The sequence below is a fragment of the Pyxicephalus adspersus genome, chromosome 2 (genome assembly GCF_032062135.1).
Source record: "Pyxicephalus adspersus chromosome 2, UCB_Pads_2.0, whole genome shotgun sequence".
Classification (NCBI taxonomy): domain Eukaryota; kingdom Metazoa; phylum Chordata; class Amphibia; order Anura; family Pyxicephalidae; genus Pyxicephalus; species Pyxicephalus adspersus.
In genome coordinates this window covers 23,078,784-23,102,596 of record NC_092859.1, presented here as the reverse complement: position 1 = coordinate 23,102,596, position 23,813 = coordinate 23,078,784, and the positions used below count along the sequence as shown (strand labels likewise).

General features: G+C 41.6%; 1 protein-coding gene across 2 annotated transcripts; it reads left to right on the top strand.

The window, feature by feature from the left end:
- Nucleotides 1-5,875: 5,875 nt before the first annotated feature.
- On the top strand, nt 5,876-21,598 carry KRAS (KRAS proto-oncogene, GTPase). Of its 2 annotated transcripts, XM_072399936.1 has the most exons (6): nt 5,876-5,987; nt 14,981-15,104; nt 15,894-16,072; nt 16,650-16,809; nt 20,147-20,269; nt 20,774-21,598. In XM_072399936.1, exons 2-5 carry the CDS (start codon nt 14,994-14,996, stop codon nt 20,264-20,266), a joined length of 570 nt encoding a protein of 189 aa, XP_072256037.1. In that variant the 5' UTR covers nt 5,876-5,987; nt 14,981-14,993; the 3' UTR covers nt 20,267-20,269; nt 20,774-21,598. The 2 variants fall into 2 exon arrangements, with proteins under 2 accessions (XP_072256037.1, XP_072256038.1); XM_072399937.1 differs by lacking the exon at nt 20,147-20,269.
- The last annotated feature ends 2,215 nt before the right edge of the window (nt 21,599-23,813 follow it).

The window sequence follows — 23,813 nt, the reverse complement described above, 5'->3', positions numbered from 1 at the left end:
AGCGCCTATTTACTAGGAAAGGGAGCAAACTAGTGGGGAAAAGTGTTGCGCAAGGCGAGCATAATACCGCCTGCCACCCCTGCATCCAATTATAATACTAATAAAATATCAATAAAAGTAGGCATAGAAAGTACTGTTTCCCTTAATATAGAAGCAAACTAAGTTGAAACAGGTAAGAGAACAGAAATAAATGTGGAGGTAGAAAAATAGCTACCACATTGCATATATAAACATTTTTAAATTGGTGGACCCAAAGAAAACAATATACACAGCATGGCAGTGTAAAGAATAGAAGCAAAAACCGACAGGCCATCAAAAGCCATGGCCATAATCAAAATTCTATCCACTGCAGTATAAAAAACCTCAGAATATTACATCCACTGCGGTATAAAAAGCCTCAGAATATTACCGCCATTTGTATTGTATTTGTATTTCAATAAAACCACTGGTTGTGATCCATAGTGCAAATATGCATAAAACACAGAGAGCAAGTAGAAAAATAAAAACAGGATATAAAAACAGCCCTGCTCCCAGGAAAAGAAGGAGATAGCCATGTAATCTCGGAGCTTCACAGTGGTCTCTAAAGCATGTAAACTATCCAGCCCCTTTTCAAAGGTATTTCATTTAGATATCAGATACTGCCAGTAAGGGGCCATGGGGTATCACTCTTGTCTCCCAGGCAGGGATAGAATTGGCTACTGTGCCATATCAGAATATGTAGACCATCATCCATTCCTCTAATTATTTAAGCCTTTTTCCCAAATGTTCCCAAATGTTCAGAATGTTCTAGGTCGACATTAGCTGTGTCAGTAGGAATTCCCCACAGGTTTACATTATTCCTGCAACTGCTATTTTCCAGGTTATCAGTACGGAGAAACATGGAGGTAAGTTGTGAAAGCATCCCCCCCATAGATATCTCCAGGGTAGCCACAGATGACTGTACTGTAGATGTGAAGGTTTCCAGGGCAGTGACCCTATCAGCCACTGCAGTCACATTATTTTGCTCTGCCTCGAAATCTTTACGCAGGGAACGCTCCATACGTGAATGCATGGCTTCCATGTCACTTTTAGTAGGCAAGGAAGAGAAAAGTTCCTGCAGCATGGTGTGGCAGACATAAGCCTGCATGGGGTCAGCTGTGCCTGATGCAGGAATGTCATACCCTAGGGGTTGTTATTGCAAAAGCTGTGGGGCTGGCAGAGCCAGTGGCTCGGGCTCCAGTGCTGGTGTCTGGCAGTGAGGAGCGGGAGGATGCCATATTGGATGCGTCGTGGCCCAAGGCTGGGGAGTCTTGTGAGGGGAAATAGCGGGTAAGATCCGCTTTCTTACCCGCTTGCTTGGATCCGGGATTCTTACCGCGTGGCATGCGATTTAAGGAAGGGAAACACCTGATATGAAGCTGCCAGATCTGATAATGCAGCGGTGGCATCAGGAGTTCTCACAAGAAGCTTCTTCACACCGCCATAGCGTACCACGCCCCCACTGGTTTTTTATCTTAAGTGAATATGGTGGCTGTTTTTTATTCTCGCTTTGGTGTTTTTAGATGTTTTAAGTGTTGTTGGGCATCTTTGACTAATCATGCATAACAATCTTTTCATTTTAATATACGGTAGTACCATCCAAACCTCTATAGACTTGCCTTTGTTATTTTATGTCCAATATGTGCCAATATAGGTTTTTTTTAGGAATCCAAAGAACTGTTATATACTTCTTGTAAATTTTTCTTTCCTGCTACATATTTATCTTAGCACAAGATTACCTACTTGACCTGCTTGGACTAGTTATTGTAAGGCTCTGGTCCATCAATAGTGCTCGCCAAACCCCAATCTAATGCCACATTGGTTTGTGGCCTATACCAAGCCACCATTCAGCCTTAGAAAACTAGTTGCGCTGTCCCAGCACATAGTCCCAGGCACAAGGAATGGCATCTGGGGAAGGACTGACAAAGGACCAGGAGCCCCAAAAAATGTGAAACAAAAGATTCCAACAGAGACAAGTGCAGAATACAGAGCCCGAAGTCATACACAGGTTTCAGTGTACCAGATTCGGAGTCACAGGTAAAGGTCGGTCCAGGCAGCATACATTCAGAAACAGGCAAAATCCGCAACAGTAAATTCAGCAGATATACACAGCAGCAGGTCGACCAACCCTAACACTACAACAGGCACTGGGGACTGTGAGAAGAGAGGCTATAAGTTCCTAGCAGACAATGGCAGGATGATACCAAAGACTACTCTGCTCCTAAAATACCCTTCAGTTGTGCACAGCTCACAGTTGTATGGCACAGAGCTGTTCCACTTGTCCCATCCCAGGCTCCTCCATAGTGGGAGGAGGAAGAAACGCGACATGGAGTTTCCAGCAGAAACTGAAAATCGGTCCACCAACATCTTTCTTACGATGTTGCAGGCGAAGAAGACTCTCAGCCTCGTTGCGATTTCCGGAACTCCCTTGACGGCTTTCTGATTTTCTTTGAACATCTTCGCTCTCGGTCCATCTTTGAGCCCCAGATAAAGTGGAATGTCGCCCTCGTAATGGCCTTGCAGGTGTTGGTGCGTTGGGGCCAGGCTTGGGCAAGGTACTGCAACACAGGGTGAAGATTCGATGGTGAAGTCTCTGAAGCTCCAGAGGCCAAACTTCTGACGCATTTTCAACAGCCTCCCTTCCCATGACTTCAGGGCTGCTCCCTCCTTTCCGAACCAGATGCCAAGGATCTTGATAAAGTCTGGCTTGATGTTGAAAGGGATGGACTTTGGCCCCCGAAGCTCGGCCAAAGTCTTTGCAGATCTGGACAAGCATGCTGATGGAACGCTTGTTCGTACAGAACACCGTCATGTCGTCCATGTAAAGCAAGCACTTCGCTTCCCTTCTGTCTGGTCCCGGTGCGGTGATCCCTCAGATCTCTGGGTTCCATCTGATGCATTCCGCAAAAGCGCTGCACAACAAAAAGAAGAGGTGACAGAGGGCAGCCTTGTCCGATCCTGGAGAGGACTGGGAAGGGGTAAGTCTTCCAGCTATTCACCAGCACTGTACTGTGGATGTCAAGGTACATGAGTCACTTGAGTTCCCTCCTCCTAGCACACACCTGTTAGCGTCCCCTTGCTTGAAAGAAGCTGCGGAGCTTAACTTTTACAAACTTCCACCACTTACTTTGATTAATGCCTCTTGTCCTCCCTCCAGTTGACATACTCAGTTCTTCCATCAGTTCCTCTTTTTGCAGCAGGGCTCAGTTCAGCTACAAGGAGCTTGGGCCCGGGCCGAAGCCCTCACTGAGGTCACCCTGAAAGAGAATGGCCCTGTGGTGTGGAGAAGAAGCAGGGAACCATGGCGTGGCTGTTGCACCTTACCTTTCTCGATGTGAAGATGAAGCTGATCCTTGAGCAGATGGATCTAATGGGGCAGCACCAGAAGTAAAACTCTGAGCCATTTCCGATGAAGCCCATGACATCCTTAAAGTAAGCTTCTGCCACCATCTCTTTAGGAAGATGGGAGGTAATGTCCAATTTTGCCATGATGCCGGAGCTGCACCTATACTCCTCTATTGGGCAGTTGAAATCACCGCCCATTTTTACCGCTCTGGTGATGGCGAGTTAAGTCCTCAAGGTCTGGAAAATATCTAGCCGGTTGTTCTTTTCAGGGGAGGCGTACACGTTGATGAGCCTAACGGGCTCTCCTGCCCACAAACCGTCTATGACCAGTAGGCCACAGATGAGATCATGCAAAGCGTCAAACATCCACCCCTGATCAGAATGGCTACACCTGCTGACTTCCAGTCGCCACCCCCAGACCAGTAAAAGGGATGCTGGGTCCACTGGGAGGACAGATGACTGTACCTCCTAGTGGGGGGAAGGGCACATTCCTGCAACATGACAATGTTACCCAGTTGGCTGGGGTCGTGGGGCATTTTTTCAAGGTACTTGACCACATTGGCGATGTCCTCGTTGAACTGGGACGGGGGTGGGGGTGCCTCCTCATTCGCCTGACGCTTCTTGGACAAATCTATGTCCACTTCAGGGCTCTGGGGGTGTTTCCTCTTCCCCGTCTTGTGGACACTGGGGATATCCACTGTCAGGGGAGTGGACGGGGGGAAGGCCTCCTCTGAGGAGAATCCTGTATCGTTCAAACGATCGCATCTATCGTGTGTACAATATCTGCGAACGATCGTGTCGTTATCTGTATGTGCAGGATCGGTGCCATACGATCGTTCGCAGATATCGTGCAGGATCGTTCGTCGTTCGTTTACCAACGATAATAATTGAAAGTGGGTACGTAGCTTAAGATATAACATTGCCCACTATTTTGCTTTCTAATGTAATTTCTAAAATTATTAACATTGTGCAATTAAAAGTAAAGTTTTACTTTTGTTTTCCTTTGCAGAAAGGACAGAAGATGTCCTGCGATAATCATTCTTCATCAGTTAAAATTGCTGAGCTGCTCATGGGGGAATAGGATTGTGGCACCCATTATGGAAATATTAAAACAAGTAAACCTAGAGTATTACCAGGGTATAGTTACAGGGTATAGTATAAATGAGAGCCCCCTTCTTCCTATATTGAAATGCAAAAGAAAGCACTGTGGCTGTTCGTTTTAATTTCTAATCATATATTTCCCTTGTGCCTTTTGCTGTCAGTATCAACATGTTCTATGTATAACAAGATGTGTGTCTGTTTATTAAAAATCATTTATTGCATACATGATTTATTAAAGCTCTCCAAGACTAGAGAAGATATACTTTAAACAGTATAGCTGGGTGATCCAGCAAACCTGGATGAACGTCATTTACTTTTTGTTAGTAAATGTTTTTAATCCTGGACCAGATCCATTTCAGGTTTGCTGTGTCAACCAGCTTTAATGATGTAAGTGTATTTTCAGTCCTGGGGTCTGATTTATTAAAGCTCTCCAGGGCTGGTGAGGCTATCATGGGTGAACTTTGGTGATCCAACAACCCTGGAATCGATTTAAAAAAACAATTTGGTATTAGTTGGCAAATGTTTTCAAACCTGGACAAGATTCATTAAATGACCAGTCTCAATTAGCTTTAATAAATCAGTTATGTAGTGGAAGCATATACAGTTGTTCCAAAAGAGAAATATTTTAGGCATTCAGACTCCAAGGCTATGTACACGTCAGGTAATTGTTGTCTAATGAGATAAATGGCAAAATCCTGACAGTGATCATCAATCAGCCACAGAGCATGAATGAATGATTAGGAATGATCAATGTTCCCTCCTGTGAACAGCAAAGGAGTAGCTGGTTACTGAGTGCTCGTCCTCCCCTCTCCATTGAACAGAACGCTGATGTGTGTACAGCGCTCATTCATTCACCTATCACTGGAAATGATTATGAAAGATCAACAATTCTCTGATTCATTGATTTATGAACTGACCTCTAAGGGTCAGTCACATTCCCCTGGATCTTTACAGCACAGTTTATATTTTTTCAGATGACAGGTTCCCTTTACTACAATATACTCCTCTTTACTACTCTACAATGTACTTTTTACTGATAACAGGTTCTCTTAGACAACTCTGACTTCAATTCCTTATAGCAAAGCTGTAAATTAAGTACTTTGGGCAACATATCCACAACCACCCTCCATTTCCCTTCCACTCATACTCCCCTCAGGCTTTCTCTGCCCTTCTGTAGTGCGCATGCTCGGGTCTAGTGCGCGCTCCTGTATCACCTCACTCACGTCCTCTGCGCGCTCCTTTACCTCAGATAGCGCAATCCGCGTACTCCAGCCCAATGACTTCAGTGGGCGTGGTTTATCTCCCAGTGACAGAGGTCGCAGAAGCTGGGTAGGCGTAGCTTTCAGAGCGGAGCGCCCTCCCGCTGGCCAATGGACGGAGCGGATTGGTGGTGACGTCAGGCAGAGCGGCCGGAGTATTTATAGATCGTATTTAAAGAGCCCCTGGGAGTCTCCGGAGCGGCCTGAGTGCGGCCTGCAGAGTAGAGACATGCAGCTGTGACTGGCTGACCGCACAGATACACGGTGAGTGCCGGCCTAGCAGCGGTTCTACTTGGCGATTTAGTGTGTCCGCTGCTTCCACCCCAATGTGCAGTGTGAAGGGCCCCTGTATGACTGCAGGGGGTTTCTATAGGCTTCAATGGTGGCCCCCATACAGAGTATAGAGTCCTATCTAGAAATGGGAGGAGGGAGTAAGCTAACAGCTGAAATCTAGGATTGGGTCCCAATGGTGGATGTGTGTGCTGACCTAAATGAGATTTTAAATAATCCTTTCCCTTCCTAGGGTCCTTGTATGCCTGCAGGGTGTACCTGAATGGTTCAGAGGGGCCCCATGTAGTCTATAGAGAATGGGAGGGGTGCCTAATAGTTGAAATTCAGTATTGGGCCCCAATGTTGGATGGGTTTGTGGCCCTATTTGGGTTTATAATTGCTTCTTTCCTATGTGCCCCTGTATGATTGCAGGGTGCACAAAGAGGCTTTGGTGGGTCCTAATGCAGCCTATAGGGTCCCATCTATAAATGGGAGGGGTGGGGAGCTAAAAGTTTAAATGTATTATTGGCTCCCAATGTTGGATGTGTAGGTGGCCCTATTTGGGTTTCAATACCCCCTTCCCTTTCTAGGGGCTGTGTGCAGGGTGAACATGGAGGGTTCAGAGGGACCCCATGCAGCCTATGGAGTCCTCTCTAGAAATTGGGGGTAATGGTTAAAATCTGGGATTGGGTCCTCTTGAGACCCTGTTTGGGGTTACAATCTGTGGTCAGAGACTGCCCCTTTCCATTCTAGGGCCCCCTGTGGATATTGGAGTATTGCTTTGGCTGTCCACACTCCATTTCCCAGTGATGGGGGGGCCCTGTGTATCACATGGAGGTCACTGCTTGCTTATTCATATTAGATTTTTCATGGTAGGCGGTGGTAGTTTTTTCCCTGCAGGTATGTCAGGATTTGTTGCCATGCTAGATATCCATGGTTTACATGGCTGTTCTGTAAATTTTGCATGATCTGGAAGGGGGGGGGGGGGGTCTGCTGTTTTCACGAAGGACCCTTAGCAGTCAGCTGGTCTTAAACAGCAAAGGGGTCCACAGGACTGCAATGTTTGGGGAGGGGGTGGTATGGGGAGCCCCTGTGGCATTGTTACATGGGGGACCCTTTTCATGTGTCACGGGGGGGGTCCCCAGTTCTGTGCTTTTTGGGACCCTGTTTTGGAGGGTCCTGGTATATTCCTGCATGTCCTACAAAAGATATTTGCCCAGACTAGGTATGAATGATACTATGACCTCGAACAGAAAATATTATCAACAATGTCTGCCTGATGACCCGCAGAGATGAAACGCTCATCAGATAACTTGCAATGGAGATTGTGTGTAATGTGAATTGCTTATTGGATGGATATTTCAATGGACATTTCATGTCTGTGAGATGGTGGGGAAGGGGTCTGCTAACTTGTAAGGATAATAAGCCCACCAGTCCCAGAACTCTGATAATTTATAATAGGGGAATGTGGAGCCCAATAATATCAATGTTCACACAGTGTGATGCACATTGACCCATGTGAATATACAAAATGATTATGTAAGATCATTAAATTCTAAACATGTATAAGGACACATACGAAGACGCAACCATATGGACCCAGTGTGCCCTGTAGTTTGATGGTGAACTAAATTTGTACACCCAACAGAGCAAACATCTATTCTCTTTGGGCTACATGGATCGAGGCCCTGGTGCATGTATGCCCACAATGATATGACTTGGTATCTGAGAGGGCATACACCGACCAATACATTCAGACCTCTTTTCTGGTTCCTTCATCATTTCAGAGGGTCAGGGCATGTAGCCTTTGTGCCAAATTGTGTCTGTCTAGTTGTTTGATTGCACAAAGCCACTTAATATGTTTTTCAATACTTTATTTCTGTGCATTTTTATCATATCTCCCTTTGGATTTTACTCCTCAACCAAAGTGTCACGCGCTAATACATTGTATTTTGGAACACATTCGCCATGATATTGTTTTGATAAGGTGATGCAATGTCACAGCATTTATTTCTGTCCAGTGTTACATTAGTTCCTTGGATCTTGTGTTGATGATTTGTACCACTGTATGAAGTCGTCTTCAGTGCACTCGAAAAATTCTCAATGGTTTTGGGAATCTGGGTGTAGATTATAGTGAGGTACACACGCTCTCGCCCGATATGACCGGTCAGGTGAGAATCTGTTGTTCATGGATCCGGCCTAACTGATCCATAAACTACCAATGGAGAAGGCCTGCCATGAATGGAAGAAGAGATCAGTGGGATGCCACTTTCTTCTTCATAGAAACAATGGCAGTGCTTATTTTTTCATCTGTTGCTAGAAGTGATCATGAAAGATTGTTTTCCGTGATGGAAACTGCAGGTGTGTATGTAGCCTTAAGCTTTGTACACACTTCCCAAAGGTTCTTATCCAAAATTCGGCTCAGAGCCGATATCGCATGAGAATATAAAGTATGTACAGCGTGCATCGCTCATCGTCTGAGCGACAGTCCTGGTGGATCTACAGACCATGAATGTTGAACGATCATAATGCAAGTGAAGGGGGAGAGCGCGCAGTGGGGTGCCGCTCTGTTGCTCTCCCCCTCCCGTCTGCATAGAGTAGAACAGTGTTGTATGTACAGCATTGTTCATGCATCATGGAATGCTTAGTCGTTGGAAAGGATCGTAAAAGATCCCTTCCAACAACTATAATTGCATGTGTGTATGGGGCTTTAGTCTCTTGCTTTCCAAGTGAAATTTGCTCTGATGAACTTGGCATTGCTATCTTGGAATGTGCCTGTGCCATCAGGCCAGAAAAAAATCCAATAATTGGGCACATGCCATTGCTGAACCCAGGTCTGACCAACTAAAGCAACCCCAGTCATAACACTGCCCCCACAGGTTGGGGAACTTTCTTGGCCAGAAATTGCACTTATTTTTTAAACAGAAACTTGACACCGAAAATGGTGTGGCTAACTTTGGGGTCTACCTACGTTTGTTCTACTGCACTAGTATGTTAGAATAAATATGCTTTTGTGTTTTTCACATCCAGCACAATGCAGTGCCTAACCAAGAATTAGGCTGGGTAAATGTTAGGTGGGTGTCAGCCTCTGTATTGTGACCAAACTGTTCAGTAACTACCCAAAGAGAGTTGTGTGGTTACTGAAATGTGCCGGGTGGTGCACCCGGCTAAAAGGGGTTGGGGAGAACACGGACGATGGTTTGTTAAACCAATCCTAAAAGTGCTATACATAGCATCCTGAGGGTCATTTAGCAAAGAAGTTGCTGATTTGAGGTCTGAATGTAATCTATTGTGCTGTTAAAGGAGAACTCTACTTGTGTAATAGTATAATTGCTACATAAGGTGCTTTGTCATTTTCATATTACAATTAATATGATCTGTAACCAGGACTTTGTAAAGCTGCTAAATAAAAAAAAAAAAATTCTACTGGCTTCAGCCACAGCAAAAGGTTTAACTTATCTAAATCTCCTCCCCCATGGCTTGTAATAGCCTACTGCATTGCATCCAATACCAACATATTTAAGCATATGAAAGTTTTTCTCTATGCACTTCCTTGCAGTGTTATTGCCTAGACTGACTACATGATTATGCAAAGGCTGATCATTCACTTATCCCTGATTTGGAATGATTTAGAAATATGTCAGCAAGTGCTACAATGTGTCAGTAAATGCACACCAGTAGCTTTTGTTTTTTATTCTTTGTATACATCTGATGTAACAAGGTTGTTTTTCTCCACTAAAGTTTTGCTTTCAGTGGACCTTCCTTTTATTTGTAGATTTTTTTGTTTTGTTTTGCCTAAAGGCTCTTCACAGAACTAGTGATTTCCATCCTTCACTGATGCGCTCGTGTATACGTAGGCCTGTCTCACTCTTTCCATACTGTAGAAAGTATGAGTAAGCCGGTGTAACAGGTTACCACACCCCGTGCACCTGTCTGGCACAGCTCTACTTTAAGCTGAAGGTGTCTCTCCAGTAGCGGCCCAGGCTGTACTAAATTCCTTTTGGTCTGTCGGCTACATATTGCAGGGAGTTCAACTTCATGGTTATGGACAAGTAACAAGCCTGTAATTTACATAGCAATGCTATATAGGTCAGGTCAGTGCTGGAGATGGATTGTTGACATATGACTTAGAGTAGTGTTGGGGAAAATTTGTGCACATACTATAATTTTTCCCAGGAAATGCAAGGCTAACATTATAAAAGAATGTACTCCGATGTGCCACTTTAGTATTGCATTTCTGTTGGCCACCACAGAACTGTTTCTTACAGTCTTATTCCAAGGCTCCCCATACTATCCAACTTGATTTTTTTTTATGCAGGGACAGAGTGTCAGGTATCGCCACCTTACTGGGAAGGAGGGTTAATGGCCAATGTTCCTATACCTTCGATGTATCAAGAGGGTCAACTATTCTCTATGGATTTTGTGCAGCCCTCTACACAACCTACCTGTTATAATTCTAGTATAGTTGCATAGACACAACTTGTCAACATCCAGCTGTTAATAGATCCATGTACTCTCTCCTGCTGCTATACCAGGTCCCTGTGTGGCTTCTGCTGGGCTTCTTTCACTTTTCATGTCTTCCTGAGCTCCTCTGCATCTTTTTGACATTTCCCCCTTCACTTGTACACAACGCTTTCCTACCCTCTAGTGCACTTGCCATTCTTTGGCCATAAGGTTATGACTAATTGGTGGCTTTGGAAACTGACGCTGTAGATCTCCAAAACAAAATCTTTTAATTTTTTTTAGCTGCTCTAAGATTTCCATTTGCCACCTCCACACACTGCTGTACGGTAAGGCACGTGCTCTATGAACTGGTAATGCACTGTGGAAATTGTAGATGTTTGCTTTGTGATCTCTGTTGTGTTGAGTAATCTCGGCAGACCAGCCTACACCGGTCTCTGTATACATTGTGGTCGTGTGACACTGTGCAAATGACTCCCTGCATTCCTCACACAGAATGTTACAGAGGAAACTGTGTCTTGTGTATTGTTTATTGGGAGAGCCTGGAGGTGGAAGTTATGCAGACTTCATGTTGTGTGTTGGGTTATCATTTCACACAGACTTCTCCTTGATAAAAGCTTGGTTTATCAGTGACATTAAGAGGGTCTAAAAGTGTTCCATGTGTATGTGGGCAATATAATTTTAGCGGTCTGTTTATAGATGTATGCACAGGATTTACATAACTTTCTCCCAGGTTTTTTTGTCCTAATTCAACTGTAGAAATGTGTGAAAATACTTATGTTTGGACCAAATGTAAAACTAGGGTATATTGGTGCACAGGTTCTCAGTCGGTGATCCATATTGCTCCTCCTAGGGTAGACTTGTAATATAATCAAATCAATGCTTGGGAAAGTTTTGACTGTTTTCGTGGTTCCTAATAAACCAGTTTTCATAATACTTTACTTAATTGGATGGCTGAAAGTGAGACAATACATGCTAATAAAAAGATGGTTTGAAACCCACAAACTATCTCAGAGTAAATGTCAGGGTTCTCCCCAGGCCCTTTTAGCTGGGCCCACCACCCGGCACTTTTCAGCACCCACCCGGCTGTTTTTGGGTGGTTACCAAAGAGTTTGGTCACAATACAAGGACTGCCACCCACCTAAAATTTCTTCCCACCCGGCTTAAAAAAAAAAACTCTGGGTTGAGCACTGAATGTACATATAAAAGGAGGCAAATTAAATACTGGATCTAACTTCCTGGTATGGGCAAGTATGACTTAACCCTCTTCAGAGCCAGAAAAAGTATAGCCCTGTGCACACTTGTCCGGCACATCTGCTTGGAAGGACAGAATTGACTAATTCTGGATAGTAGAGAAGAGCAGACTTGCTGCTGGACCAGACTGATAGCCAAGGACAATTACAATCCTGTAATATCAGTTGACTTGTGTATTGGTCTGACAGTGCTACCATGTACATTTTTTTGTTACTGTTATTTCAAAACAGGTTAAAGAAGGTACTGTTAGGACCTACAGTTTACAATGCACATGTATCCAAGGAAAAGTATAAAAAGGAAATTGAATAGAAAATGTTGTCTAGGTTCAAAGACATTTAAACCTGTCAATTAGGAGTAATTAGAAGATTGAGAAAATAATTTTGTGTGATTTGTACACTCTGCATTGAGTGCAGAGAAAGGAACACTGGTTGAATAGACTGCATATATAATATATAGAAAATTGAGAAGATGCACCTAAATATTAAAGCTGACTTTTGTAATAAAACTCACAGGTCAGGATCTTTTATTAAAATTCTACATTAGCGGGTTTTTTTTTTTTTTTTTGCAGAAGAGACAGGTCTTGTCTTTCCAGCAGGGCCTGCCTGCTTTTAATTCAATTTTTAAAATGTTATTCTATTTTAAGAGTTTTACAGTTTACTCAATGTACAAAGTTTTTGCTGGATGGTTGCAAAGTCTAAACGGCTGTGGACTGTATAATTATGTGTTGCTATATCTGGTGTTGAGATTGGTCAAACAAAGTAAAAACAGATTTGGTCTCCAGTGCCAATAGTCTGCCAAGGCCCCCTCCCAAAGGCTTATGATGAGTTGAGCATGAAGTTACAAAGCAGAGCTAATCTAAGGATTTAAATGTTTACAGCTCTTTTTGATATGCATCCTGGTGGGTTCTAAGGTAGCCCAATAAATTGCCCTTTTAATTCATAATTTCACACCTGAATTTGCTGGCATTTAGTGACATGATCTGAGGTCACAAGTGTAGGACCTCTTGCAGAATGGACATTGGTAGATTGTGTAGTCACAAACTAGATGCCTCTCCCATGTGCAGTCAGTCCTGTAGATCTTCCTGTAAAGGTCACATAATTGGTTGTCAGCCAGTGTAGGATAGTAGAGCGATTGCATCAACTATGATATTTGTTGTTCATGATATGTATATATTGAGGGGGGAACCCCTAAAGTCCCCATGATGGTCATGTGACTAATATCCTTTCACTTCTGAGATCAGGATGCTTGGGTTGAAACTGTTAATGATTGTGTTTTCTTTGTATCATATCCCAAAAGTTTCTCCCATCAAAACCTGTTCTGATGGTGTAGTTGGAGGCAGGAAGCTCCTGTCAATCAACCCTTATGACCAGACTGATAGCCAAGGACAATTACAATCCTGTAATATCAGTTGACTTGTGTATTGGTCTGACAGTGCTACCATGTACATTTTTTTGTTACTGTTATTTCAAAACAGGTTAAAGAAGGTACTGTTAGGACCTACAGTTTACAATGCACATGTATCCAAGGAAAAGTATAAAAAGGAAATTGAATAGAAAATGTTGTCTAGGTTCAAAGACATTTAAACCTGTCAATTAGGAGTAATTAGAAGATTGAGAAAATAATTTTGTGTGATTTGTACACTCTGCATTGAGTGCAGAGAAAGGAACACTGGTTGAATAGACTGCATATATAATATATAGAAAATTGAGAAGATGCACCTAAATATTAAAGCTGACTTTTGTAATAAAACTCACAGGTCAGGATCTTTTATTAAAATTCTACATTAGCGGGTTTTTTTTTTTTTTTTTTTTTTTTTTACACACACAACTCCTAATTACAAAAATTATGTAACTGGCTTAACCTTTGAAACAAGTATCAGCTCACATGCTGCAAATAACAGACCTATAGACATGGCAGTCCCAATAGCAGGCTGGATTCAGGAGGAATGAGACACAAGGCGACCTTCTCAGGCATTCAGGTTAATCTTTGCTTAATGGTAAAACTCTTCAAGTCAGGTCAGATGAGAACCTTGAAATGTGACCCGGTCAGAGAACTTCTTCAACCCAAGCAAGGAGGAGTTTGTTGTTCCAACTGCTAGCCGTTATTGACTTGCTTTTTCCAGATTATTCTCATGTGGCTGGCAGTCAACAATAGTCAACGGGTAATGACAAAGTAAAGCAATTGTCAGGAATTTTTTTTCTGTTCAGTTCACGTCATGGTTGGAGCAGCTCTTATTTCCACCTCCTTGAAGTTTCATTGGCTGTCCCTGTAGATTTCAGAGAGCAATTTCAGAATTTTACATGTGGCACTGGGTCCAGATTCCGCTTTCTTTGCTTGCTACACTTCTGCTGAACAATTGTGGTAGGCTTCCTAAATAGGATCTACTACCTGTTTTACTTTGTTTTTACTTCTATCTGTCCATTTGTACCCTGGCTTGAAATGGCGAAATTGGCGAAGTGTACCTAAAACTACATTGAAATGAATAAACCATGTAATAAGCATACATGATGCTGGCAGAACAAGCTGGCTCTGGCTTCACCTCAATGTTCTCCCCAGCCCCTTTTAGCTGTGTGCACCACCTGGCACTTTTCAGTAACCACCTGGCTGTTTTGGGTGGTTATCCATTAGTTGGGTCACAATACAAGGGCTGCCCCCACCTACAATTTCTTCCCACCCAGCTTTAAGACCAATTCTGGGTTGAGCACTGCACCTCTTTGGTGAGTGGGGGGGGCATTGCTCTTCAAAAGAGTTGTCTAAGGGCTCACAGTTTTACCCCAATCCTGATTTATTGTTGAGGTCATGACAATTTTTTGTGGGTATTTTCATGGATTAGTATTGGGGTATAGCAAGAGACAAAATCTCAAACTATGACCTTTAATTCTGCAAACGTTTTTCACATCATTCTGCATTTTTTTTGGTTTGGTCGCTCATAACATTACAAAATGATCACATTGATGTTTGTCTGAAACTGCTACATTGTGCCCTACCTCTGTGTATACAGTGATGTTTACACAGTTTCTTCAGCTATAATCATCCCCTTTCTACACAAACAGGCTGTAATTATGGCAGGGAGTAGTGGGGTATTTCTTGGTCTTCAGCTATAGAACGATTGCCATCTCTTTGGGTGGGAGGCTTGTTTATATCATGAGGACATGAAAGACTACCTCATTCATCATCCCTCTGGGTCACACTGCTACTTGGGTTGTATTAATAGAGCCCATCTTCCTGCTTGAATGTCCTGAAATAACAGCAAAACTTTTATTTTCTTCTAGACCATTTTGAAAAATGACGGAATATAAGCTAGTGGTGGTTGGCGCTGGAGGCGTTGGGAAGAGTGCTCTGACAATACAGCTAATCCAAAATCATTTTGTCGATGAATATGATCCTACTATAGAGGTAAGTTTGATTACTAACTGCAGTTTAGTTTTTGGATCAGTTTGTGGTAATTTTATACAACGTTTCTTGCCCCAAAACACAAGACAGCAGTTAAAGAAATATTGATTCATAACCTATTAGGAGGATTTAAGTATTGTGTGAATTAAACCCCAGCTGTAAATTTCTACTTTACTGCAAGATTGCACACTTCATTGAATCTAAAGATTTATTAAAATAGGAGTTGGAGAATAAACAGTAGACTGTGTGAAAAAGAAGCCCCCACCATATTGACAGGGCTAATGATTGGATACTTTCTCAATCACTAAAACTTGGAGATGATCTTTATGGCATAAGTCTGTTTAAAATGCCTTTATGATCTTGTTGGGCATCCTTTTCCAAAAGCATTGAGTTGAGTCTACCCCTTTTGTTTATTTTGGTTGATGTTGAAGCTGTGTAGGTCAACTTGAGCTCCTCCACAATAAACTGCCCTTGTGTACAAAAACTCCAATAAGACTACTGTCTTCATGGAACACAAATGACCCTTGCTAAACAGTTCATAGGTTGTCTAAAATTCCTTTGTATGCTGTAGCATTATTAACTAGGACTACCTCAATTTAAGTTTCAAACACCGGTATGCTTGGCCAAAAAATGTGTAATAGGAGTTGTTAAGCAGCTCTATCCCACTTCTCATTGTTTTATATATTTTTCCATAAATGTCAATCATTTTAACCCTGAACAGGTCAACATTCAATGTCTAGTTGGTCGTCACAGGTCTCGCATAGCTTTTTTTTTTTTTATATTTTCTTACAGGACTCCTATAGAAAACAAGTGGTCATTGATGGGGAAACTTGCCTACTGGACATCCTGGACACAGCGGGTCAAGAGGAGTATAGTGCAATGAGAGACCAATACATGCGGACGGGCGAGGGCTTCCTTTGCGTCTTCGCCATTAATAACACTAAATCTTTTGAGGACATTCACCATTATAGGTAAATTTTGCAGGCACAGAATCTTCAGAGAATGTGTTTGGAATAGTTTGAGTGTGCTGTAGAGACTTAATTTGTCTTTTACATATACACATATGATTTAGTCTTTCTCCAACTTCAATATCATGGGGGAGCCTGGGTGATCAGCAAACCAAAAATTTGCGGTTTAGAAAAGATTTTCAATCTTGGTCCAGATCCATTCAAGGTTTTTGTTCTTGGAGAGCTTTAATAAACCAGGGCTTATGTATTTTCATATAGCCATAGTTTTAAAATGAATCTATAATTAGCTTGTGATAACAATAATAGTGCTTTTTTTCTTGTTATAGAAGAAAAGATATGGATTATAAAATCCCAAATGTTTGCAGGCATTCCGGTAACTAATCGGGTCTGGTAATCATTAGAGTGGGTTATCCACACACCAGCTAACTTCATAGCAAAACTAATGTTGGTGTACAGTGTCAAATTTGTATAAATTTGATATGTTGCATTTTTTTTTTTTTTTCTTTTAGTAAAATTGGCAACTTGTTTTTGTGACTGTTCCTGATTGGCTGAGTTGACCCCATATTTGTCTTTTCTTCAGAGAACAGATAAAAAGAGTAAAAGATTCTGAAGATGTTCCGATGGTTTTAGTGGGCAACAAATGTGACTTACCTTCTAGAACAGTAGACACCAAGCAAGCTCAGGACTTGGCACGGAGTTATGGAATTCCTTTTATTGAGACCTCTGCAAAAACCAGACAGGTAATGTACAGCTTGGAATGCTGAGACCTTACAAAAAAAGTGTTGGCTGGTTTAATAAAAGCTTGAAATCTGTCGTTCTCCTTTATATCATTCTCTTACAAAGCCTCAACCTAAAGCATTGGCTTAAGCTTTAAATCCTGTTTTGTTTCTTTTAACTAATCAAAATCTGGTTTAGAGATTGGATGACACCTGAAAAATTCCAAGGACTGTTCATGTGGTCTGCACACAGTCCATATGTTTTAATTGGTATCAGTTGTCCTGTGTTTTTAAAGGACATGCAACCTAAAAATGGAAATGTTCAATCTCTGCCTGGATTTTCGCTTGTGGTAAGGTCCGTGTACAGCTTGATGCAATGCTTTAGTTTGTCTGTTCTGGTTCATAGCATGAATGTTCCAGACGTCTATTTTTATAGTGCCTTGGTGCTACTCAAAATAAAGGGGCCCATATATCAGGACATATTGAAGGCAAAGTGTAAATAGTCTTTAAGTTTTTTTTTGTAAATGTAGGATATGACTCGCTGCCATACATTCTAATCAAGGCTGCACAATTTGCTTAGACTGTTCGTATGTAGAATGTAAACCTAAGAAAGGTGGCTAGCTTCCATAAATTGCTCCTCCATTTTCCTGTGCAAAAGTTTTTCGTGTGTTTGTAGAATACAAGCTGAAGTGCTACCATATTCATTCATTGAGTAGTCAGCATCAAAAGTGTAGTCTAGGATAATATAGTCTCATGATGCAAGCATGGGCACATAGCAGGATCTATCAGTAAAACTTTAATTGTACATTCCATGAATTCAGAAATAAATAGTGACATCTATTGGGCAACTATAATACTTCCCTGGCAGCATGGGGGTCAAATGGACTAAAAGTTCCTCATTTAATTTAGGATTGCATAGAGCAATGCTGTCTATGCAGGATCACTTGTATACACACCATGCCTTTATAAAAGAACTTTATGTACTTTGTCTTCTAACCACTCTTCAAACTTCTCACTTGCAAGTATGTGACAGAACTGAGTTCCTGCTCCATTGTTAACTTGCTGGGGTCTCTTCCATCAGCTGAAATATTAAAGGGTGTAAAACCTGAAATAAGTTAGCAGGTAGTTGAGCTGTCTGGCAAGTAAATACTTACAAATGGTATTGAAGCAGCTGCCTTTTCATAAAGCGACCATTTTGGCATCCTAGTTCATAAAGTCTTTTTTTGGTAGGTATGTTGTATGCACAAGCAACTCTGGGCTGACCACTTTCCTTCAAAGAAATGGCTGTCAGCTTATTGATTATGACCCCTGCTTAAAGCTGGGGGCGACTGACGGGAGACAAATTGTCAGGTGATGGCATGCCATTACAAAATGTCTTGTGGGTGCTAGGTACAGGGTGATGGGTGTCCAAGCCTCATTCCTCATGTATGATGGAGAAAGACCAGGCTGATCTTACAGTAAAACTATTGTGGTAAACTCAAGCTAGCTGTGAGAAGGATGTTGGAGCAGACCAGTCTGAGCCCATGCTGACCTCTGCCCACCACTGAAAGCACTGAAGTACCATAGGAAACTAGATTTTAGAAGATTAAAAATTAAGCAAAACCACCTTGTTGGGTACTATAACTTAACACTAGTTTACAGAGTAGCTAGTTAAGAGTTGTGAAAAAGTAAAATATTTGCTTGTTAATGCATAAAAATATTATTGTCTTCTGCAAGGCAAAACTAATTTTCCTTTTTTGTAAACTGTCAAGTGTGAGTTTGGAGCTCTGATGTGGTGGCTCAGTCTACCTTTCCTCCAGTGTGTGCTTAGTACAAAGGTCCCACCAACTCTGACAACACAATCTACTTGCACTCTACCTTATCACACTTTGTTTGGGCAAAAGGCAATCCTGATCTCTTTGATGTTGGTGCATCTGTGAAATCTGTAGTCTGTCCCAATGCCTTCATAGCTGTTTGTGTAAACCAGTGACATGTCCGGTTTGATTCAGGAGTGAATCTCTGAAGCAACCCACATTTCCGCATGCAATCCAAGTGGCCCAGTTTATTCTTGATCTATGGAGCTAACATAAGTGTAGCAGTTATTTTTTTACTTTGCACATTGGCTACATTGACCACATAGCTCTTATGCAGAGACATAAACCTTTTTCCTCTAACTGTAGCTTGCACAGGGCTTACAGATTCATGTAACTGATTTTATGACATGAAGCAGAGCAAGGGGAATATTGATATTCAAGCCCTGTGTTCTGGGAGCCTGTGTGGTTGACCTCTGTCACACAGGGTTGTGCTGTGTGGCAGCACTGCGTAAATATTAGCACTGGATCAACAGAAATGCAAAATCCTTTAGAAGCCAAAACTGCTCCCATCTATTGTGTATTTTAGCAGTTTACTAGTTTATGCTGCTGGTTCAATAACTATATTTTTTAAGCACACACCTATTTAGACAGTTTAGTTTGCTGTCTTCTGCAACTGAAATTTAAACATTTTCTTTTACCCTTTCATGCATAGTTTCGATGGTTCTAAAATTGTACTTCGTACATGGCCAGACCTGCCTGTGGATTGAGCAATCCCACACTGCTCCCAGAGGCTTGCACTTTGTGCCAGCTGCTAGGTTACCTGCACCACAATGCTGGTTCTTAAAGAATCAATGTCTGCACATTTTGACAGCTGGTGACTGCGAATGGTACTGTACCCATTGTTGGCACCCTCATTCACCTTCTATAGGGCCGCTGGGGGGGGGGGAGACACGACTTTGTAGTGTCTCCCCCGAGGTGGAAGATTCACTGACTTGAGGAAGCTGTAACCACATCACAATCTCATGGCCAGTTTGAACATTTAACAAGTCATAATTTTACAATTGTGGTGCAATTGTAAACCATAGCCCTGCAACACAACACATGCTGTTTGTGTTTTACTATACATTGTAATAAAAGGTGGAATTTTCCCCATGGCATTAAAAATCTCATTGGCCCCTTACATGGTCTGTTAGCTGAATTTTAACAAACTGATAGCATTCTTTAGGCGGAAACATGGCTGCTCCATTTCTAAAATTGTCTAGATAAACTTGTATTACTATGATCTAGTGGAATGTTGCGTGAATTCTGCAACAAGACTTCTAATAGTAAGCAGACAAAGTGGCTACCAGCAAAACATACAGTAGACAAGACAGTCTTTCATGTACAAGCAACAAAACAAATACGTTTTACGATGTTACTGCACCAACCCTATCTTTATAATGTTTCTCAGATCATTTATTGGTCTCTAGTCTGTCCCTGTCCCCATTCCTAAAAACTTTAAAGGGGGGGGGGGGGTTTCCCTGTCCCTTAAACAGTGTATTTAAAGGGGGTTGTGTTTTACAATGCAGAGAGTGGAGGATGCCTTTTATACATTGGTGAGAGAGATCCGACAGTTCAGAGTGAAAAAACTGAGCAAAGAGGAGAAGACACCTGGCTGTGTGAAAATTAAAAAGTGCCGTGTCATGTGATTGGTAAGTGTTTTTGGGTCTCTGTGCAAAATCTTGGTGGTCGGTGTTTGATCTGTTCATCAATACACCAATTCATCAATACACCTATTGAATGAGTTAAAACTTAAATGGTGTTGTGCTACTTCGGAGTGAAAGGAGACCACTGTAAACTCTGCCTCAAAGTTTTATGGTGTTTATGAACTGTTGTCAGACCAGCAAACACTATAACTAAAGAGAAATCATAGCTCCAAAAAAGTTAAAATTAAAAGCATAACCTTGCCTTCTACCACAGTCTTAAATTTTGGTAACATATTTTTACTACCTTTCCACTATCTCATGTCCTTTTAAATCCCCCTTCTCTTCAACCACCCAGCCATAGTCTAAAAACCTGCTTGCCATGTAGGTAAAGCAGGTATAATTCTCCATTTTTATTGACCCATTGAAAGCCTTAAGCTGAAATAAAAAAAGATTTATCTTGAGTGACGTTTACATACTTCATATTTTATTTCTTTCCCTGTCTTTCTCTAGGGAGTCGATGACGCTTTCTACACTTTAGTACGAGAAATCCGAAAGCACAAAGAGAAGATGAGCAAGGAGGGCAAAAAGAAGAAGAAAAAGTCCAAGTCGAAGTGTGTCATTCTGTGAATACATGCCAGAGAGGAATTCCAATTGTACATTTTACACTAAATTATTAGCATTTGTTTTTATTTTCCTGGTTTTATTCTACGGGACTTGTGGCTAATGCTTCAACCGTTTTGCATCTCTGCCTCTTGTGCCAGTACTTTTGTGGTGGAAGCGCCCATGAGACTCCAGGAGCCGGCTTTTGTGCATGTAGCAATCGATGTTTCATGATGTGCGCCATTCAATCTCCACATCCTGTTGTCTTGCCACCTTTTTTTTTTTTTTTTGAAAACCCTACTGCATGACTTGAGGCACGCACAACCAAGGACTGACTTTCCTGGCACTTCTTAATTATTTTTTATTCCTTATCCCCAGCTGTACTGCTTGATGGAGGAATATTGGCACCAGCAGCAAGTTTAGCCTCTGGTGCTCCCAGGAGATCTGTTTAAAGGCCACATCCCTCCAACTTCTCTTGAACTCTGAGAGCTTCAATGTAACTCTTAACCTGCTCAACTAAATCCTTCTACCCACAATGTGACAAAATGGTGCTAACAGCCGTCTTTGAAGCTATGTGGTTTACTAATAACCTGTTCACCACCAAGTTGGAGGTGAAGAATCATTCTGTATATTCCTTAAAGGATGGACATTAGTTTCCATGATTTGGACAATATTGTGCTAGAATGAAGGAATCAGCAATGTTTTTAGCCAAAATAAAAAACAAAAACTCCAGCACATTTTCTGCTAATGAACCAGCACTGCTGAAAGGTCTAGACAAAGATATTTGAATATTGTTGGATGGCCACTGGAGGAGGTCTGATAACTGAATGTCCCGTTTCTGCTTCTGCTAGCAGGTGGTGTGATTAGTTCAACAATCATGTTTTTTCATTTTTTTTTTTGTTGGGGGCAGCCTGAATTTTTGATATTTAACATATTGGAGGTGACCATGGACCATTGGTGTGTAATTTTACAAGGCTTAGGTCTATCTAGTGATTAGTTTGTAAATTCTTTTCCAAAAAAAAAACCCAGGCAAACTATCTACACAGCTCAATTGAAGTGCTTAAGTGCAGGATTTATGTTTCCCCTTGGTCCCGTGATTTACATAACCAAGTCAATCACTGAACATGGGATGGTTCAGGTATTCCTGATGCAGATGGAATCATCCAGTGCGCAATCATGAAGTGTGGAGGTGTCGGTGTGTGCACGTATCTGTGTGATATAACTGCAATGTGTACATTAGAAGACTGACTATGCCTAATTAGAAAGGTAAACTGTGAACCTGTGTATTTAGCTTTTTTCTGGTGTACCATTTCAGCAACCCCCTGGCCTTTTCAGATTGTAGTACCAATGATCTGGCTTGGGATGCCAGAGCCTAGACAAACAATAGGCTGAAATTAGCTTCACCATACACTTGTCAATGGTTATTGTGCATTAAGGCAGCCTGGTCATTTTAAATATGACAATACAGAGATGGTTCACAAAGTGCACAAAACAAGTGCATTGGGATACCATTTACAAGCCATGGCATTATTCTTTATTTTTTGGGTTGTGGTAACACATGGACATGTTACAATAATGCATATGTGTAAATGAGTCCTTAAAGCAGAACTGTAGCATGATTGTGGGTAAGAAGCTCTTCCTATAATCACAGTACTTTTATATAAAGGGCTCTCCTCTGAGTTTGCCTCTGCATTCTCTGCATTTTACAGGTGACTGAAGTGTACACTGCACTCCATGTGATGTAGGCAGTGTAAATGCAGAAGAAAATTGTTAAAAACAAGGAGAAAGAGTTTGTTTGCAGTAGATGCAGGAAACGTATCTTCTGCCAAAAAGCTCTCCAATAACCTCTAACAGTTTTCCCTACTTTTTTCTGCATAGCATGAAATAAACTCTGAAAAGGACAATGGGATTTAAATGGCATGAAAAATGTGACCTTAAGATGTTAAAAAACATGGATTGAATAACATCCTAATAATCTAGACAGCCCAATTTGAACACAACCAATCATTTCAGTATATGAAGACAACTTCATTTTGTACTAAAAACCAGTATTCAGGGTGTTCAATTACCTGAGTCTGGCAGACATCCCTTGTATGATAACACCCTTCCCCTTCCTTTTCCCTATAACAGGATTAATTTTTCACTCTTCCCTGGCTGTGAGCTTTGGCACACCTCACACTCCTTCCTTATGTGTGCGTATAGAGAAAATGGACTTTGTTTACCTGGAATGTATTTGAACTATTTTTGTATAAGCGTGCACATTTTGTACATTGTGCTTTTTATTATTCCCCCCCCCCCCCAAGTCTTTCATACATTGTGGTTGCACTGACCACACAATGACACAAATAACTACAGATTAAAAATACCACTGTTTGAATTCCATTTTTAGTAATTTGTAGTAATGTCTGTGATAGCTATTAATTTTTTTTTTTTTTTTAAACTGTAATGCACCTATTTATTGTAATGTAATGACCTGGTGACTGTAATGATGTATGTTTATAATGAGATTTAATCACCCTTTATCATAAACAAAATTTGTCTCCCACTATTGTCTGGTGTGGCTTTAATTGATTAATTTTATTTACTCTTCCCTCCACCCTTTGCTAGTTTTGGGCTTTTAAAGCAGCAGAACAATCAGCCAGGTATTTATTGCAGAAAGGGACAGGCGACCTTCTGCAATCATCCTTCATACATGCCTGTTTGCTCTGGGAAACTCAAAAGTTGAACTGCTCATGTTGGAAATCCTGGCTTCCTCTGCAAGTGCTGGGAATGAATAAACTCTCATAGGCCTGCATGGGTGTTATATCATACCAGCCTGGCTTATCTGGATGCCCAGAGATTATGATCAGGAAGAAAAAGGTGCTGCCCTGTGTTGAAATGGGACTGATGAGTATCTCAGAATTAGTTCCACTTTTAGACTTTGCAGGGAAGCACGTATGCTCTTCTGAAT